The sequence below is a fragment of the Heterodontus francisci genome, chromosome 6 (assembly GCF_036365525.1).
Source record: "Heterodontus francisci isolate sHetFra1 chromosome 6, sHetFra1.hap1, whole genome shotgun sequence".
In the NCBI taxonomy this organism is placed as follows: Eukaryota; Metazoa; Chordata; class Chondrichthyes; order Heterodontiformes; family Heterodontidae; genus Heterodontus; species Heterodontus francisci.
In genome coordinates, this window is record NC_090376.1 from 61,064,136 (window position 1) to 61,078,075 (window position 13,940).

A 13,940-nucleotide genomic window follows, 5' to 3' on the forward strand; every position below is an offset into this window, starting at 1 on the left:
ATATTTAGCTTACTCAATGTACAAACCTCTCAATCTCCTAGACTTCAGAAAGCAGTAGAATATTCCATGAGACACTGACAGGCTATAAATTGGTGGTTTATCAAAAAGACCAGCTAATCAGTCTTTCTTTCTTTCTTCTTTGTTTGGCCTCCTTGTCTCGAGAGACAATGGGTAAGCGCCTGGAGGTGGTCAGTGGTTTGTGAAGCAGCGCGTGGAGTGGCTATAAAGTCCAATTCTAGAGTGACTGACTCTTCCACAGGCGCTGCAGAAAAATTTGGTTGCCGGGGCGGTTACACAGTTGGCTCTCGCCTTGCGCTTCTGTCTTTTTACCTGCCAACTGCTAAGTCTCTTTGACTTGCCACACTTTAACCCCACCTTTATGGCTGTCCGCCAGCTCTGGTGATCACTGGCAACTGACTCCCACGACTTGTGATCAATGTCACAGAACTTCATGTCGCGTTTGCAGACGTCTTTAAAGCGGAGACATGGACAGCCGGTGGGTCTGATACCAGTGACGAGCTCCCTGTACAATGTGTCCTTGGGGATCCTGTCATCTTCCATGTGGCTCACATGGCCAAGCCATCTCAAGCGCCGCTGACTCAGTAGGGTGTATATGCTGGGGATGTTGGCCGTCTTGAGGACTTCTGTGTTGGAGATACAGTCCTGCCACCTGATGCCAAGGATTCTCCGGAGGCAGCGAAGATAGAATTAATTGAGACGTTGTTCTTGGCTGACATACGTTATCAAAGCCTCGCTGCCGTAGAGCAAGGTACTGAGGACACAGGCTTGATACACTCGGACTTTTGTGTTCCGTGTCAGTGCGCCATTTTCCCACACTTTCTTGGCCAGAGTGGACATAGCAGTGGAAGCCTTTACCATGCGCTTGTTGATTTCTGCATCAAGAGACAGGTTACTGGTGATAGTTGAGCCTAGGTAGGTGAACTCTTGAACCACTTCCAGAGTGTGGTCGCCGATATTGATGGATGGAGCATTTCTGACGTCTTGTCCCATGATGTTCGTTTCCTTGAGGCTGATGGTTAGGTCAAATTCGTTGCAGATAGCCGCAATCCTGTCGATGAGTCTCTGCAGACACTCTTCAGTGTGGGATGTTAATGCAGCATCGTCAGCAAAGAGGAGTTCTCTGATGAGAACTTTCCATACTTTGGTCTTCGCTCTTAGACTGGCAAGGTTGAACAGCCTGCCATCTGATCTTGTGTGGAGGAAAATTCCTTCTTCTGAAGACTTGAACGCATGTGAGAGCAGCAGGGAGAAGAAGATCCCAAACAGTGTAGGTGCGAGAACACAGCCCTGTTTCACGCCACTCCGGATAGGAAAGGGGTCTGATGAGGCGCCGCTATGTTGAATTGTGCCTTTCGTATTGTCATGGAATGAGGTGATGATACTTCGTAGCTTTGATGGACATCCGATCTTTTCTAGTAGACTGAACAGACTACATCTGCTGACGAGGTCAAAGGCTTTGATGAGATCAATGAAAGAAATGTAGAGGGGCATCAGTTGTTCACGGCATTTCTCCTGTAGCTGGCGAAAGGAGAGCAGCATGTCAATGGTGGATCTCTCTGCTTGAAAGCCACACTGTGCCTCAGGGTAGACACGCTCAGCCAGCTTCTGGAGTCTGTTTAAAGCGACTTGAGCGAAGACTTTCCCCACTATGCTGAGCAGGGAGATTCAACGGTAGTTGTTGCAGTCACCGCGGTCACCCTTGTTCTTAGAGGGTGATGATATTAGCATTGCGCGTGTCCTGTGGTACTGCTCCCTCATCCCAGCACAGGCAAAGCAGTTCGTAGGGTGTAATTCAGGGGTTCAGGGGTAATGCCGTCCTTCCCAGGGGCTTTTTCACTGGCTAGAGAATCAATGGCATCACTGAGTTCTGATTTTGTTGGCTGTACGTCCAGCTCATCCGTGACTGGCAGAGACTGGGCTGCATTGAGGGCGGTCTCCGTGACAACATTTTCCCTGGAGTACAGTTCTAGGTGGTGCTCCACCCAGCAGTCCATTTGCTTGCGTTGGTCAGTGATTGTGTCCCCTGATTTAGATTTGAGGGGGGCAATCTTCCTGATGGTTGGCCCAAAAGCTCTCTAATGCCATCATACATTTCTCTGATGTTTCCGGTGTCAGAGGCCAGCTGAATATGACTGCATAGGTGTTACCAGTAGTCATTTGCGCAGCGCCTGACTGTTCTTTGTGCTTCTGGCTGCATAGGTGCTGTAGTTCAGCAGTGCAATGTGCTTAGCGGCTATGACAGGTTCCAGCTCTTCAAAGTGAGATTGAAACCAGTCTGCATTCTGCTTCGCACGTTTGCCATAAGTGGTCATTGCTGAGTCATAGATGGCGTCTCTGATGTGGGCCCACTTGGTCTCTGCATCCCCTGTAGGAGTGTTTTGAAGGGCTTTTTCAAGTGAATTTAGAGACTTATCTAACAGCCGTAGATAAGAAATTCTAGCCCTCTGTATATCAGGGCCAACATTCCATTCGCATTTTTGATTATTTTCTGCACCTGCTCATGACCTACATCATGATCTATGTACATGAACCTCCAGGTCCCTTCGGACATCCAATGTTTATTGCTTTTCAACATTTAGAAAGGATTCTGATCTATTCTTTTTTGGCCCAAAGTATAAGACCTCACACTTGCCTATATTGAAATTCATTTGCCACAGCTTTGCCCATTCACTTAATCTATTAATATCTTTGTAATTTTATGCTTCCGTCGACACTGCTTACAATGCCACCTATCCTTGCTTCAAAGGAACAGTGGCATAGTGGTTATGTTGCTGGACTAGTAAACCAGCAGCCTTGAATAATGATCCAGAGATAGGAGTTCAAATTCTACCACAACAGCTGGGGAATTTAAATTTAGTTAATTAAATAAATTTGAATTTAAAAAACAGTTAGTGTTAGTAATGGTGACGACTGAATTGTCATAAAAACCCATCTGGAGCATTAATAACCTTTAGGGAGGGAAATCTGTTGTACTTAGCCAGTTTGGCTTATATGTGGCTCCAGAACCACAGCAATGAGGTTGACTTTTAACTGCCCTCTGAAACGGCCTAACAAGTTGTCAAGAAGGTCGCTCACCACCATCTTCTCAAGGGCAATTAGGGGTGAGCAATAAATGCTGGAAATGCCAGTGATGCTAGGCCCCCAACTACCAAGAATGAGGCACCTCAATCTAGTCATGAACATTGATTTTTTAAACTTGTTGGAGCGAGGAAATTACTTCTTAAACAGATCAGCCTTGGCTGGAAAAAAAACATTGAAGGTGAGGAAGCACATTCCAGGGCCTGCTAAGGAGGATACAATACACAAAGGCCAGGACTGGTTAGACCAGCTGGTCACATGACTACCTGGTTGTTCCAGGGTTTTCTTGTGAACTGGCCACAGAGAGTTCGAAGGCAGAAAGCGGTTTGCTCCTAGACTGAGAAGATCTCTCCTGTCTGCTCCCATCTCTTTCTCACAAGCCTCTGAATCCACTGAAGACACATGAACCCCAAGAGAGAAAAGTCTCCTACAGCGAATAAGGTTTAATAAGAATTCTGGGCCCCAACAAAAAGCAAGAACTACCTACAATCAAGGACTCTACAGTGAACTTGAAGAAGCGTAACAACTCTTCAGATATTGCCTCAAACCTTTCCACTTTATTTTTCTTATGCTCTTTTCTGTCTCTATTTGCATGCATCATGTATGCATGCTAGCATGGGGCGCAGCGTGTGTCCGTAGGCGCTAACCAAATTAGAGTTTATGTTTCATAAATTTCAACTTATCTTCTTTAAACCCAAGAAAGACTGTTTGTGCTGGTTTCTTTGCCTTATAATTGGAAGCGGTGAACAAGGATTCACCAAGGGGGGTGCTATAAAATACACTGTGTTTAAAATTAAACCCTGTTACAGTAAGACCAGGTGAAAGCTGAAAGGGAACCCCAGACACCTCTCTCACCTGATCATAACACACCCAAATCCCATGAATTAAAAAAACTCAAATAAGCTAACTTAGACATGTGGCTCTCTACCCCATCATTCAAGTCATTCCTAAACATAGTGAATAATTAAGACCTCAACACTGTGGGACACAACTAGTCACATTCTGCCAGTTTGAGCACCTGCCCTATCCCTTTACACTGTCTCTTGCCACTCAGCCAACTTCCTAACTAGGTCAATAATTTGCCTTCAATTCCACGAGCTTCACTTTAGCTCATTATAAATATGACACACTTTATCAAATACTTTATAGAAGCCCATATAAATAACATCAATGAATATTCCCCTGTCCAATACTTTAATCACATCTTCAAAAATTTCAATCAGTTTATCAGGCATGACCTACAAATCCATGCTGGCTCTCTCTAATCAGCCGAAATGTTTTAAGCTGTTCAGCCACTCTTTTGTTAATTATGGACTCTAGTGATTTCCCAAGAACAAATGTTAAGCGAACTGATCTATAATTCCCCAGTTTCTCTCTATCACCTTTATTAAATAGTGGAGTGGCATGTGCAATTTTCCAAAATACCCCTCTCCTTTACCTCTAATAAGTATGACAAACTCAGAGTCTCCAAGAAAGAGACCATCCATTCTACTGATTTTCCCTGCCCCTTGCCTACTAAGCAAATCCTACCCCCAAACCACTCCTGAACCATCATCTCTACTTATCTTCTGCTCCATCACCTCCTTCCATCTCCACATTTACCTCATTCATACAACTTACTTTCTGCTCCCTTCACCAAATTCCCATTATATTCCTCATCCTTAAGGACCCTTCCTGACCCCTATTTGAGCAGAATTTTATAAATGGTGCCCTCTCAAGTGCTATCCCCCAAGCTTTCAAAACCACCATGACCAACCTCAAAAATCCACCCTCAACACTTTTGCCCTCTTCAATCACAGTCTCTCTCCAAACTGCCCCTCCTCTCCAAGGTCTTCAAATGTGTGTACCCTCCCAGAACTATGCCTAACTCTCACAGATCACCATTTCATTCAATCATAGAACGACAACCAGCTCTAGTGTTTGACCTCTCCATTACATCTATGCTGTCAAAGTGTTTGTCTGACATCTAGTCTCCAAGAAGTCACATTTTCCTCCAGCTAAACACTGCAAAGACTGAAGTCATTGTCTTTGGCCCCTCACCACCAGCTCCATTCCTCTCTTTGGCCACCATCTCAGATGGTTTCCAATTCCACTGTCCTGCCTACCCTGGAGAACTTCCAAGCCCATATGCTTTCCATCATGAACACTATATACTGCCACCTCCATGGCATCACCCACCTCCATCCCTACTTCAGTTCATCCTCATTGTCTTTGTCATTTCCTACCACCCATATCCTCGAGTTCATTCTAAACTCTGTACCCACGTCCTATCCCACATGAAGTCGTTCGTTACACCTGTTCTCACCCAACCTATATTGGCTCCTGGTCTCCCAGTGCCTCAGACTTCAATGACTCCAGTCTCTTGTACCTCCTTCTTTCCTTCACCACACCACTGTCAGCTGTGCTTTCAGCTAACTGCCGTATCCTGTGGAATTCCCTCCCTACACCCTTCTCATCCTTTAAGACCCTCTTTAAAACCCAACTTTCTGAGCAATCAAGCTTTTGGACAGCCCTCCTAATTTTTCATTTTGACTCTGCCTCTGTTTTGCTTATACCTCTGAAGTGCCTTGCAACATTTTCTACATTGAAGACAAGACAAATAATGCAAGTAGATTTATAAAAAACAAACACCTACAACACATAAAATTTCAAACACTGCATGAAATAAAATGCTTAGATGAATATATGGCATCTTCTGAATTATTTTATGAATACAGATATTCATACCCCATACATAATTACTGTACGATTAAGAAAATTATATTATAAATTATGCATTGAACTGTTCTTTTTGCTGTTATGTCAAAGATAGTGCTTCAAGATGGAGTTGAATTGATTTTTGGTGTAAATATTTACAATTACAACTTAGTTTAATTACAGAGAAATAAAGAGTATTATTTGAATACATACTTGGACAGATTAAAGAGGGCCACTAATTTCCTGCCCAACATATTGCCATCTTTAAATCCTTCTGCATAAAGAATCACTTCAGCAATAAGTTCATTATCAGGTCGAGACATGGCAACAGGCCGAAAAAGTTGTTTCAGGTTATCAGGGAGTTTTTGTCGTCCTCCGTAACCTTTGCCAGCAGGATTCATGGTAATAAATATTCCAGAGTTTGGATCAAGATCAACCTAAAATTACAAAAAAACGATTTATAAAATTGTGCACTAAAATAATGAGATATTAGTTTAAGGAAAAAATTTTTTAAATATATTGTGATGCAACTCTTATTGAATGACAAACCTTGGAACTGTTACAAACTACAATAGAACAACAGATATCACCATGCACTTTCATTTTGCTGTAAAAATTTAATTTGAAAGTGGCGAGTTGCAGAATGAGTGGTAGATGGAAAATACAATGCAATGTCTAATTTAGTAATTCATAGTCATTACAAGAATAAGTAAGTTAACAACTTGAACTCAAGGTTGACAGCTGCACATAATATTAGATATGTGGCCAATTTTTTATTTACTATATGCAAAAGCAAACTACATATTTAAAATATACATTAAAATCTTCAGTGCCTTGGCTATTGGTTGTTGTGTGTAAAATGGTTTTGCTTTCAATTACTTTCCCTTGCAGGAAGTTAAATCAACTTTGGCCAGCACCTTCCTGGTGATATTGGATCAGAAATAAAGCAGAATGGGGTTACTGCATCTGTGCTATTTCACTCTATAGTAAATCTGCATTACCTTACCCTATAGTAAATCTGCGTTATCTGACCCTGTAGCAAATCTGCGTTACCTCACCCTATAGTGCATGCCATAAATGCTCCAATGCTGAATGGCACACATGATTTGCAAAAAATGAAAGCCCATGAAAGTTGGAGGTAATCTTGTGACATGGATCGGTAATTGGTTGAGAGGTAGGTATCATGAATCCTGGACTTTGTAATACGATTATGTTTTAAAAGTGTGATTTTCAAAATTTAAGATGGAGTCTGAAGGTCAGGTGACCTCATATCCACTCTGAGAAAGGACAAGACAGAAATCTTGCTTACCAGGACAAGAAGGAACACAGATCAAAGACTTCTTTTGGATAAAAAAAGACTGTAGGGGTAAGACCTGAAGAACAAGGGATTTCACTCTCCCAGACTTTCAAGTCGCAAACAAGGGGCTGGATTTTATGTCGGGTGGACGAGAGCTGGCCACCGATGTAAAGGTGGGTGGCGAACCCGCTTCCGCCTAGCCTGGAGATCCGTTCCACAGTTTGTGGGTCCCCAGGCTTTAATTGTTCCGAGGTGGGACTTCCACCCGCTTGAGGGAGGAAGTCCCGGCTCAGTGAGCAGCCGGCCAATCATTGGGCCGGCAGCTCACAGTCCCAGCAGCGCCACCGGGAGCGGTGGTCACTGCTAGGACTGCAGCTTAACCGAGGACATGGAGCCAGGAGTGCAGGTAGGTTTGGTTTGCCTCTCCGGGAGTAATCAGTCTGGCTCCGGCGTGGCCCTTTGGGGGTGTCTTGGGTCCTGGGGTGGTTGGGGAAGCGGGGGCAGCCCTCAAGTGGGCACCCCATGCCCGTTTGTCAGGGCCTACCCGCGGGACGCTGAGAGGTCACCATCTTTCACTGGGGGGCCTTTCCCGTCTCCAGGATGCCCGTTTGCCACGGGTAAAATCCTCATGGAGGTGGGCAAAGGCCCTTAAGTATCCGTTAATTGGCAATTTAAGGGCCTTGATTGGCCTGGGGCAGGCGGCATGTTTTCACCGCCCCCCCACCCCCCCACCGCCCTATGTAAAGTGGGGCGGAGGCGGCAGCGGGTCGGGAAGGTGTCCAGGAGCCTCCCGCTCCATTTTCCGCCACCGCCCACCCCCGGGACCATCCGGCTCACTGGGGTGGTGTAAAATTCCGGCCAAGGAGTCAGTGCTGCTGAAGATGTAAATGTACCAACCAGCTGTTAACACCTGGGAACAATGGACGGCCCAGTTGGCTCTATGAAACCAGACATCTGGCCTTTGCATAATGGAAAAGGACAATAAGCTATTGACTTTTGAGTCCAGATAAATTTAACAGATTTTCTGAAGGCAGACAGCAAGCCAGAAGGAAACCCAGAGGTAGCAGCCTCAGAGCAGGCGGTAAGGAAGACAACCAGCAGTGGCAGCCTTGAGAGGGAACACCTGTTCTCAGAAGCTAGAGACAGCTAAAGGCTGTGAAGACTTGAACCCATTTTGAAAACTGAAGCTTGTGGAGAAGTATTGGACCAACAGGGTAACCAGGAACTGCCTTATTCACGGATGTCCAGGTCAGAAGTGCTTGGAGAAGTGAGCGAAGAGGACATTAATTTTGAAAAAGTCTGGGAGATCCAACCCATTTTAACTGAGAGGAGTTTGGGACTTTTAACTGCAAAGATTTCACCAAAGAGGACTGTGTAATGTATAAGTGTGGTGTGAGGTTTTCAAGTATTTTACTGTGTAAAGAAAATACCTTTCGTTGTAATTTGGGGTATTAGCTAGTTACAAAGTACTATATAGTTAATGGGAATTTCTTTTAGTTTAGTTGTTATAATAAAAGTCTTAAAACATGAAATCTTGTTGTGTAATTCTTTAAATTGGTCTGGGGGTTCATATCTTGTATTTTAACGTTAATTGTCTCATGGAGGTCGTAACATTAGGAAACAGAGGCCTAGAAATTTGGAGTTCTGCATTCAGTTTTGGGCACTGAAACTCAGGAAGGATATATTGAAGGGAGGTATAGAGCAAGTTTGCCAGAATATCAGAGCTTAAAGGATTAAATTATGAGGACAAGTTGCATAAACTTGGTTAGTGTTCCCTTGAGTTTAGAGTTTAAGGCAATATCCAATTGACCTTCTTAAATGGATAAAAGGATAAAGGGATTTGATAGGGTAAATACAGAGAAACTATTTCTGCTGGTGGGAAATCCAGAACAGGGGACATAATCTTATGACTATTTAGCAGTGAAATCATGAAGTACTTTTTCACATAAACAGCAGTGGAAATCTGGAACTCTCTCTCCAAAAGGCTGTGGATGCAAAGTGAATTGAAACTTTAAAGACCAAGATTTATAGAGTTTTGTTAGCTAACAGTATCAAAGGATATGCAGCAAAACTGGGTGAATGGAGTTATGATCTAACTGAATGCCAGATCACCTTCAAGGGGCTGAATGGTCTACATCTGTTCCTAATTTCTTATGCTCCCAGACTCTAGGGACAGTTTCTGTAAATATGTGGCAGGTATGCAGCAGGTGGCAGGGAAATTGCAGGCATCCACTACCCACATCCATTGCACCACAATTCTTGGTTTCACGGCATTGTAGTCTACCTGCCAGTAAGTGCAGCTGCAGACTCTGACTGTTGCCATCCAGACCTTAAAAGGCAGAATGGAAAGGGGTATCCCTTCCTGAATTGATAGGCATGCCAACCACTTACAGACCACTGAGTTTGTTTCTTGGTCTCAACTATTTAAGGCAGCATTCATGGATCGTCATCTATTCTTTTTATGTGCAGTAATTTTGCATTTATCCATTATACATGTCAACCGTTTAAACGTCCATCCATTTACATATTTTGTAAAGCCAATTTTATGGTTTGCAGACTACTTCCTCAGATTCAACTGCTCTTTCTGCTTTGGTATTATTTGCAAAATTGACCAGTTAGCACTGAGTTTTTGAATCCAAGCTATTAATATAAATCAGAAGCTGGAGGTGTCTCAACACTAATTCTTGAAGCACACGGATGTAACTCCCAAAACAAGTACCTGCTGCTTCATATCCTACAGCCAATTTTTTATGCATTCCTAAGTTTTACTTTGAATTCCTGTTCCAACTAGTGTCTTCAGCAACAGTAGAATTATGATCAATGATGGGATAAAGAGAATTATGGGGCAAATCCAGATTAAGCCCTATACAAACTGCAGGGTAGAAAGAAAAGTTATAGTTTTTTCTCCCCCCATCATCCCCACCCCACCAAACCTTTGAAGATAAATATGGCTAATGGAACATACTGAATTAAAGTCTTCATGTGGTTACTGCAAAAATGAATAGTCTTAAAGGGACAATGAGTTAGGGTTTCCCTCATTTTTATGGCAGATGAGCAACATTTAAAACTTTAAAAATTCTAATTGAAGACTCAGCATATTCAATTAGCTTTTTTTTTTTAAAAAGTATACCAGAATATTTGTAACGAAGTAAATATGCTTTTATTGTGTGCAAGGTGCTTTTGGAGTTTCACATTTGGTATACACATTATTTTTTGCAATACATATTTCCTACAGACTCCTTCAGAGTAGCTGTTTGTGGAGTTCACTACGTAAGTAAATACAAGAACCATTTACTTTTTTATTGATTGATGTTTAACAGCTGTTTCAAAAATAATTAGGATTTTTTATTTTACAATTTGTATTCTGAGAATTTAAAAACCAGTATGATAGAAACAATGTACCTGTTTCCCAAGCAGCTCACAGAACTGTCTGTGATTTTTCAAAGCATCCTGGATAGCCTGAATTTGCATAGAAACAGCAGATAGTACAGCTTCCTCCAAACGATTAAACTCATCAAAGCAGCCCCAAGCACCACATTTCACCAAACCAATAAAAATTCGGCCCATGGACTTCACATCTATGCCCTTTAGGAACAAGAATGAGAGATCAAAGATCATTTCTGCTAATTTTTTTGAAAAGTAAGGTGGTAAATTTAATACAAATATAGCAGGGGTGCATTGTTACAAGTAAAGGTTTATTGTCACATTGCTAACTGTAATTATGCTAGCACCTACCGAAGTCTAGTTTAGAACAATAGCCCTTTTGACATTCTAAACTCTGAAGCTGATGGAAGCCAGATCATCATAAAGCACAACAGTATAGCTACATTTGACTTCAATGAAGGATCCAATCAGATGGATCTCTGTTGATCGATCTTACTAGACAGACCCCTGATCAATACATGGTCCAAATAATTAGCCATTCCTATATTGTCCACGCAATCATTTGTCACCAGATAGCACGGATATCAGGAATTTTTTGAATTCAAATGCTTTGAGGCACCACAAAGAGAATAATTTAGAGTAAAGCAGGAACAATTCCTTCAAACTTCTTTCTGAGGGTACAAGGAGAGGTTGTTGCCGCAAAAATCTTAAAGATCTCCCAAGTATTCTCCAGAAGGGCACCAACAGCTTTGAAGAAGTACAAGAAACCTGTATGTTTGACCTATCCACAGCAGGGGATAGTGATCCCCAAAACGCCATATGCAAACATTTTTTCTCAACTTCAATGTTCCCGCCAGCCCAGTAACACTGGGTTTACATTAATCCTCCTCTTCCAAAGCCAGACATACAGCCTTACCAAACCTAACTAAAGTCTCTAGAGTGGAAAGTACCTTCTTCATATTTTTAGTTCCCCACAGGATATGCTACCAATCAAACAACTCGAAGGACATACCTCAATATGGCCTCACTCATCATCACAGTTAATATAGTTTAAACTAATGGCTCACATGAAAGTATAGTTCCACAGATGGGAAAAGTCTCCTAGTACCTTGCCCAACCATCAAATTTAATCCCACCCTGATGGCTAAACAGGTCAGCATTTTCCTCCAGCAATATCCAAATTGAAGTCAGGAGCACGGATCTTGGCTCATTTTTCCCCTCCCTACTTAGGGATGTGAAAGCTATCTGGAGTTTTTCCACTGAGGCTCTACTATATTAATTAGGTTTCTTGAAAAATATACACCATTCATGAACAACCACAGGAAAGGGCATAAGTATCCATTTCTTTCCAGATTCATTTGAATTAACTATTTATTTAAAATGTGGCTAATTAGTAAAGACCATGTAGTATGATGTTGTTCTCTATTATAAATCAGTATCACATTTTGGTTAGAATATTTAATTGCATAAGCTGATATGGTCATCTTCAAACCAGCAAGATTGTATACCTGTTGTCAATAATGTACTTGTATCTAATGCATTATATAAACGGAACAAAAATAAAAAGCTTCTAAATAATTACCTCATCACAGTTAAAAACAAGGACCTGCCTACCAAACAGGCCACCTAGTGCTTTCACAGACTCTGTCTTGCCAGTACCAGCTGGTCCATATGGGTTTCCTCCAAGCCCCATTTTCATGGCTTGAGTGAGAGTCAGGTAGCATTTGTCTGTTAGAGGAGTATGAACCAACTTTGGAGCATTACCCTATTAGAGAATTCAAAAAAAACCTATTGTTAACAAACATTTTACAAATATTCTCATCACATAGTTTATTTCATACTGGATTTCCCTTCTATTATGGCATAATCTTTTTTTGCACATTACTAAGGATATACATGTTACTTCTTAGAACATTATCACCTAGAAATTGCTGTTGGCAATAATGGTAGGTCAAGCCTTAATGCATTCACACATTTTTATTGAATACGTTAAAGCAGAAGTTAACCCTTTTATCTTAAATGTCCACTAAAATTGCAGACAAGGAAATATTATTGGAAGTAGAAGTATTGCTGAATGAAGATTATTTCCCATGAAAGGACTAAATGCAGCATCACAGAAATTTCTGTTCTATCACAACTTCAGTTTATCAAGTCACAGTGAAGTGAGACACTAATCCAATGGTTCAGTGGATGTTGAAGAAGAATAAGGAACTCTCCTAGAGTCCTCAGTAACATTCTTGTCTCAATCAGTTCCATCAAAAACAGATTGACAGGTCTATCACAGATCCCGGGTAGACATTGCTAAATTAATATTTCCAGCCTTTGTTCATAAATCGGCTTACTTTCAGGTATTCTCAATTTACTCAGAGATATTTTCCAACCAAATTTACCACGAAAGTCATATAAATAACAAATTCCAAACAAACTACAGAAAATAATTTTAATTTTAAAGGATTTAAAATGAAGAAAATCATGCACAACGATTGATTATCCTGACATCAGCAGATCAGCATTTTTGACGTAGCGTTACATGCTTTTGCGATGAACAACTGAAGTGAGAAATACTTGTACAATTAAGCTGGTCCTCTGAGGAATCAAGCCATCAAACAACAGCTCTGAACAAAGTTGTAGCAAATCTGACTTTCCATGTGCAAGAGAGCTTACCTATATAAAATTGCTATGGGTCAGTCAAGGTTCAGTCTTAGGACTGGGTTGCCAAAATTACTGCTGAATTTTCCACTTAGATCTTGTAAACGATCTTCGGCATCAGAGGAAATGGCGGGAATCCACACCGAAATCATCCTTGCCAAGAGATTTATACAGAACTTGGCCACAATTTTTTCCACCTATGTATTGTTTTGCCTTGCATTAGTATAAGTTGGAAGAGTGGCGTGGGTATAAAGATGAGAACAGGTATTTGTGTGCCTGCTGTTTTTTTTTTCTTGTCCATACATTTCATATTTGCCATGGTGTGTCATCAGGAGTTTTTGGGGGAAAATGATTTTCATATGCAGCCATTTATTTTTTTTTAACTCTGGTTAAACAAAACTTTCTAATAATCTGTTGAAATTGATTTTACAAAATGGGGTAACTACAGGAAGCATTTTGTGAGACACGATAAGTTTCCCCATTTTACTGGAATGTGCATCTATACTTATAATCAGTTTCTGCAGAACTAAAACAAGCTACATAATTTGCTACAATTGCATGTTTTCAATTTAAAGAAATTTTTAATTTACCAAAAGTATTTAAAATAAAACTCCGACATATTCCATTTAATTTCCCCAAAAAGTGACTGACATCAGAACACTAAATAATTCTGCAGACATATTATAAGCTTTAAAGCTAATAAAATGGGATATAAGCTCCACCTATGTATTGAAAATATGGGAATAAAGTTCAGGAACACAAAACGGGCAGTCGCAGATTAGCAATCTTATATCGCCGTTTTGCATGACAAGAC

General features: G+C 41.3%; 1 protein-coding gene across 2 annotated transcripts in view; it reads right to left on the reverse strand.

Moving 5' to 3' along the window:
- Positions 1–13,940, reverse strand: part of dync2h1 (dynein cytoplasmic 2 heavy chain 1) — an 836,995-nt gene that overhangs the window by 669,087 nt on the left and 153,968 nt on the right. For both annotated transcript variants that reach the window (XM_068033753.1, XM_068033752.1), the window contains exons 34-36: positions 12,060–12,242; positions 10,496–10,678; positions 6,010–6,233 (exon numbers count right to left, since the gene is read on the reverse strand). In XM_068033753.1, the coding sequence (XP_067889854.1) occupies positions 6,010–6,233; positions 10,496–10,678; positions 12,060–12,242 (590 nt within the window). The remainder of the gene's footprint in view (positions 1–6,009; positions 6,234–10,495; positions 10,679–12,059; positions 12,243–13,940) is intronic.